At 41.3% G+C, this 6651-nt stretch overlaps 1 protein-coding gene across 2 annotated transcripts; it reads right to left on the reverse strand.

Annotated features, from left to right (window-relative positions):
* Positions 1-29: 29 nt before the first annotated feature.
* LOC114786693 (hemicentin-1) lies at positions 30-4629 on the reverse strand. Of its 2 annotated transcripts, none has more exons than XM_028974022.1 (9): positions 4516-4629; positions 4399-4425; positions 4026-4307; positions 3052-3345; positions 2413-2682; positions 1463-1756; positions 750-848; positions 620-647; positions 30-543 (listed from the first exon to the last, which is right to left on the reverse strand). In XM_028974022.1, the coding sequence occupies exons 1-9, from the start codon at positions 4553-4555 to the stop codon at positions 420-422; spliced, it is 1458 nt and encodes a 485-aa protein (XP_028829855.1). In that variant the 5' UTR covers positions 4556-4629; the 3' UTR covers positions 30-419. The 2 variants fall into 2 exon arrangements, with proteins under 2 accessions (XP_028829855.1, XP_028829852.1); XM_028974019.1 differs by having other exon boundaries at positions 1463-1762.
* Between the last annotated feature and the right edge of the window lie 2022 nt (positions 4630-6651).

Consider the following 6651-nt stretch of genomic DNA (forward strand, 5'->3'; position numbering starts at 1 on the left):
AGTTTGTGCACAGAGTCCACGAAAATGTCGTCCCTTCCGAAGGGGCGGAAATCACAGGTTTTTATGTGCCGTCAGGATTGGCCACCGGTGATGAGCCCAGCTGCAGTCAATCCTGACACTTCCTGACTCTTCTGCCTTTGGACCAGTTGTCATTGCTTCATAATCCTCATATGAATACATACAAGGAGTTATATTCTCCCATGCAAATATTTTTCACCACCAACATATCTGTGTGCATATTGCATTTGGAAACTCAAACAAGAGCAGAGACACAATGACTACCCATAACCACAGGAGGCAGCTACAAATGATATCAGTTTGACCTCAAGAATATAACTGTGACACTTACAGTATTATATGAGGTTATCTTTGATAAAACGACAATTCAAATATACAAAAAGTTACATAGCACATGCTCTTCATAGACAGGACTGCTGTTCAAAGTTAACTGTGTTAACCATAAAGTGGTGCTCCACGCTGTCTGGGTCTGCTTCAGCACTCTCCGGCCCAAGGTATACCGCAGACATTGGAAGCTCCTCAAAGCTAAAAATTGATTAACCACATTAGTTATGTTGGGTAAATCAACTGCTATTATATGAAATGCCTTAGATGTGCCTACCTGGACATTTCTCTTTCATGCATTTGCCCTTATACATACAAGGACAGACAAAAACAGAGCGCTCATTGTTTATGTTGTTGGCATGCTTATGAAGAAAATGATTCTTGTGAAGCCTGCCACTTGCACTCACAGTCAAATGTCCAGATGAAGCATGTGACTCCGAGTAGAACCAGAAGCATGAAGCCACAGAATCCCACAGCAATAATCTCGATTGGAACCACAGCCTTCCCTGTGGGAAACAGTAGGGTTTAATGCATGAAAACCTGCATCTACAATCTTAGTGAGCTGTGTGGAACACATACACTATGGGTCCCATTCATGGACTAGCCTGGTCCTACATTGAAAGAGAACTTTTAGCCTATGGCTAGGCTCAAGCCATGAACGAGAAAGTGAACCTGTCACAATCTATACTTCCAGGTGCTCCGGTTCCGCGTTCCGAGTTTCAAGTTCATTATACCTGTGTCCACCTTTTGTAATGTGTATAAATGTATCCTTGTTGTGTCTAGTCTATGACTGGAAATTGTATTTTATCCTGTTTTGTGTGTGTGTGTGTGTGTGTGTGTGCGCGCACACAAGTCACAGGTTCTAACCCCTGTTTGTGAAGTTGAGTGATTGCTGCCATTTTCCCTGCCCTGATAGAACCCTTTATTGGCAAAAGCTTTGACTATGCAGAAAGTTGGTGAGTTCTTCTGTGCACTCTGCACCTCAGCATGGAAGTGATTAGAACATTCAAATACAGTGATTTGGAGGCATTTCCCAATACTGAAACATACTGAATTCAATTTATTATGCATGTGTAAAATGCTAATAAATACAGTACCTAGGACAACATTGTTTTCTCACCTTTGGCTTCCACAAAAACCTCTCTACTCTGCATCCAAGATCTGTTGTTATTGAAGCTGTCCCTCACAAGACAGTGGTAGTACCCAGGACCCTGCAAACTGAGGTCCATCAGGACTAGGATCTGGCCATGGATAAGGGAGTGGTGATCACTCTTTGTTATCAGAAGGGAGTAGTTGCGTATCCAAGCATAAGAAGGGAACGTCCCTCTGCTGACATCACATTTCAGCCTGGCTGCGGCCACCTGGGAATCTTGGTTGTACAGGTATTCAACATGGATGCTCACGGTGCCCCATACTGCAACTGACACACAGAGACAAAAAGAGTCTTGACAACATGCACTTCTCACCATGCTTATCTAGGCCAAAATCAACATAGAGATGAGCTTGTAAAGCAGCTTGAGGAAGTCATGAAGCCAAGGAGAACCGAGTCAGCTGTTTTAGTTGCAAAAGCTGTGCCTGAATTAGCACTAAGCACTAAGCACAAAGAAAACGTGAACTAAAATGGCAGTTCATGAGACAAGGACTGTAAAACTATCTCATATGAATATCGCCATCTAGTGTAATGCAGTCTGGTTTCTTGTTTCAACCATTCATTAACATTGACATGAATAAATGTAATTAGAACATTTAGACAGCTGCTCAACACAAAGTTGCTGCGAAGCCGAGGCCTAAGGGATCTACAAGCCAGGTCATGGTGGGCAGCCATATTACACCATTATTTAACACTCTGGATTCAGCCCCTCTCCTTGTTACCCCACTAGTTCTTAGGTTGAACATTGAAATGACTGAACGTGGAAACCCTGGGGAAAGAAATGTGGAAAGAACTAAACTGGATGCCCTTCAGGACCAGGTTTGGTGAATTCTGATTAAGTGGAAAGATTTAAGGTGTCAATTCATGAGGACAGATACACACAAACAAAACACCTTCACACATTCACCCTGGACTCTCACCCACTTCAAGATCCACAGAGTTGCTCAGTATCTGCTGATCATGTGTCTCTGTTAGACACTGAGCTGTGCCCATGTCCATCTCCAGGAAAACAGGCACACTGAACCAAACCGCCAGGGAGTCTGACACCCGCACTGCCGCCTCCTGTCCATTCAGGAGCAACCGAAATGTCACAGGAGTACTGCCTTGACTCACGTGACAGCTCATGTTGGCATGGTAACTCGAGTTCTCCTTGTACACACTGTATGAGAGCTGTGGTGTGGTCAAGTAAGCTACAGACAAATCGAGAAGAAATAGATTTTTATCAAGAATAATATTGATTAAAGGCTTAAACGGATTCATTGCAGCAAGAGAAGATTTGATGAAAATAAATTGCATTTATTATATTGATAATGGATTTTAATAGAGTGGATCTCTGCTGTCTATGACAGATCTGAACCACTGCTCTTCAGCAAGGTCAGATCTCCTTGTTTGACTACAAAATGAAAAATGTCTGTATTCCCCATAATTCTCAGTACAGCCTCACTTCGAATCAGCAGTACTCTTCAATATAAAAATCTATTAAATATCAGCTTTGAGAAATACAAAATGTCTATTCCGTTCAATAGTTAGAGTTGAATTGTAAAAATGTAATATATTACTTTTAATGACGACGTGTTCCTCGTTGCTGTTAGAGAGCCGGGTGATGTTTCCAACCTGATTACACGCCATGCAGAAGTAGCTTCCACCATGATGTTCAGTTGCTCTCTTGACCGTCAGCATATTCTCTGAAATATTATACATGGCTGACGCCACAGACACTTTCTGTCTGTTGTGGTACCAGGTGTAAGAGAGGTGTGACCCCTTCTCCACCTCACATCGAAGTCTGAACCCCACACCCTCATATAAAATGGGTGGGTCAGGTTCAGTCAAGAGTCGGGCACCTATGACCGGAACTGGAGTTGTGCAAGAAGGTGGAAGAGAGGGAGAGAAAAGTTTGAAATATAAATCAATCATCATTTCTGATATGATTAAATGGTTACATTACTGGGACCAGTAATTTGAACAGTTCAAATCCTGCCTTGGACCTTGTGTGTGCCTGATTTTACATGCTCTCCCCATGGTAATAGCCCCGTGAGGTGATGCAAACACATTTCACTGGCCTAGCAGGTAAGGGAGAGGACCCGTAATCAGAAAGTTGCCGGTTCAAATCCCTAACTGCCAATTTGCCATTGAGGTGCCACTGAGCAAAGCACCATCCCCACACACTGCTCACCAAGGGTGATGGGTGTGCCGTGCTTCACAATGACAATTACTTCACTTTTGATTTGGGAGTCGTCAGAAATATTTGATACTGCATCACGTCAGTTTAGACTTGATGCAGTATCAGTATCATGATTTATTTTTGTTAAATGCATTTAAAATGTACTTATTTTGTGTGTGTGTGTGTGTGTGTGTGTGTGTGTGTGTGTGCGTGCGTGTTTATTTATTTATTTATATGTGGCAGCATTACAATTACTTGAATTTCATGGCTAGAAATTGTAAATCTAAATTCCTAGACTAACAATGTTAATATTATTAAAATTACATTATGACAGAATTATACACAAGTAGAACTGTCCTCAGTTGTACTCACTCACTACTTGCAGGTGGATGGAGTTACTGTTGCTGGTTTTTCCATTTGTCTTCACATTGCAGAAGTACATCCCTGCTGAGCTTGCCGTGACCTTCCCATAAAACCTAACAGGCTTGTTCGTCTTCAGATTCTTCTGGAAGTCAATAAGCCACCTATTGTCCTTAACAAATCGGTAAATAATTGGAGCAGAAGCACCTAATGCCTCACACTGAAATTCAGCTCTTGTACTCAGGTAAGCCTTATCAGGCCCAGTCAACACCACCCTCAGATGGTTTAAAATTTCTGCACAGAAAAAGTAAATGGGGCAGAATATAGTTATTCTGAAAACAAAATCTGAAATCTTTACATAACATGAATCATTGCATGAACATACCAGTAGTTCTCACCAGGCCAGTCAACACTGAAATAGGAACCAATATTAATATAAACATTAAAAGATGTCAGACTGGTCACTGGATTTGTATGTGTAAGGTCACAAGAGGAAACTCACCAAAGACTGATGTGAACCACAAACCTACTTTCTCATTCATGTCTTGGTATTGTGAGTCTTACAGTGGGATGTTAAGTCTGGCACTGCATATCTGTGTGTATGTGTGACTGGGAGTGTATGGCTGTAAGAGATTGGCTTGCTGTGCATGTGTTAGGCCATATGTGTAAGAAAGATAATACAAACTTTTCTCTGAAACGTTTAGGCATACAGTTTAGTTCAAAATTGGCAAAAACTAGAAAACTTTTAAAATGTCAAAAATAAACAAACCAAAATATAGTACTTGATATAACATTACACTTTATGCACATTGTATCTTAGCATGTCTCATGTATTTGATTTTAGCCATTGACATATATTCTAGATGAAACATATTGGAGGATATTTTTGATACGTAACAAGTAGGTAGGGTTTGCTAATGTCATTTTCACTAGTTGACCATTCAGAATTCTTGAATTAAAGCTCTGAAAATATATGTGGATGTTTAGTTTGGTAGCAGCCTTGATGACAAGATGTCTAAAATATAGATCACTGATGACCCTGTGTACAAGAGGAATTAGGACAAAACAGGGAGATTGAGGAGGGAGGAGACTCAACCTTGTACTACATTTATAGGGTGGGAGTCTGTGTCACTCTTGGATGGGGTGTTCATTATACGTAACAGTCTTGTGTTTGTTTTTATAGTGGTGTTGTGTGGAGTGTACAGTCGGTCTTTTTTTAAATTTAAAGATCAAACCTAGATCAAAACTAAGATGCGAGATGTAAGTGCACTAATGGTTATTGCTATTGCATGGTTATTGGCCTGCTGTACTACTGGTTGCATGAGCTTACTTATGCCGGCATTTAAAATGGAAAACATCCATGGTTTGGTTTTCAGCACCAAGCCAGATTATCAATACGTTTTTAAAAATAATTGATTATACTGTCCGTATAATGGCATCTTTTTTTCATTTTGCATTCGTAATGCACAGATTGTAGAGTTTCAGCAATGCACGTGTTTTACGTGTTACGTGTTTTACGAGAGTAACATTAACAGATTTAGGTGATTGTATTTACAGTCTTTTCAAAAGCATAGACCACATACATCATCTAATAAATTTTGCTTAGGTAGCAAGGGGCTCTGGAAGAAGATAACTGATGATGTGAAGTGATTGTGATACACAGCACAACACGGTTACACAACGAAATGTGTCCTCTGCTTTTAACCCATCACCCTTAGTGAGCAATGGGCAGCCATGACAGGCGCCCAGGTAACAGTGTGTGGGGACGGTGCTTTGCTCAGTGGCACCTCAGGGGCACCTTGGCAGTTAGGGATTCAAACCGCCAACCTTCTGATCACGGGACTGCTTCCTTAACCAATAGGCCACCAGTTCCGGACATCCTTAAGGAGAGCCACGCCCCGTTTTGGTGTGGCCAATTGATATATAGGAAGGCTTATTTCAAAAACCCAGTAGTAAACACTTTTGTGGTTTTGGATTGTTTTAAAAAAGGGGAAGGGATATTATTTTGGACAAGCTGGAGCTGGTGTGCGCTTGGTTTTCATGGGGGTTGCTTTTGGGTAAGCACGATAAAAAAATGGTATGATTCCCTAAAAGTAATTTGCCCTACCTAATATGTTTTTGTAAACAGTGTGGATCTTCCGGTTAATGTTGTTGGTTGTGGAAAGCCGTTTCTTAAACTGAAGACTCATTCATGTGAAGAGCTTCGGAGGATGTATTGGGTGAGGGGTTAGGACATTGTAATGATTCTCCTTTTTATTATTGGTGTCACATGATTCCATCCAAGTGACCGGGAGCAACACGGAGATGAGGTAACGTGACTCCCATAAATTGGCAAGATGGCCACTGCCAGCTGCTCAGTCATTGATTAACTTTTGTCAGTTTGACTCGGCTCTCAATCACCTCGTCCCAAGTAAGATCTCTCCTGTTTTGTCTCCTATCACCTTTGCCTTATCATCCTGTCCCTTTGCAAATCCTGCCCTAACTCGAACATCAACATCAGTGTGGTGTTGCGGCTTTTGAGTTTACAAAAACTAAGAGCCCCGATAAGGCCTTCTTCATCTTATCTTGTTTTAACCTTTGGAATTTACTTAAATAAATTCCCTGATTCCCTCTCTGCTCTGCTTGGTTGTATTGTTTG

This window comes from Denticeps clupeoides, chromosome 3, assembly GCF_900700375.1.
Source record: "Denticeps clupeoides chromosome 3, fDenClu1.1, whole genome shotgun sequence".
Taxonomy (NCBI): Eukaryota; Metazoa; Chordata; class Actinopteri; order Clupeiformes; family Denticipitidae; genus Denticeps; species Denticeps clupeoides.

Coding starts and splice junctions, on each gene's coding strand:
- LOC114786693 (XM_028974019.1), bottom strand. CDS start 4,555: ATGAATGAGAAAGTAGGTTTGTGGTTCACATCAGTCTTTG. Junction 4,308..4,398: donor TGGCCTGGTGAGAACTACTG/GTATGTTCATGC, acceptor TTTTCTGTGCAG/AAATTTTAAACCATCTGAGG. Junction 2,683..3,051: donor GGAACACGTCGTCATTAAAA/GTAATATATTAC, acceptor ATTTGTCTGTAG/CTTACTTGACCACACCACAG.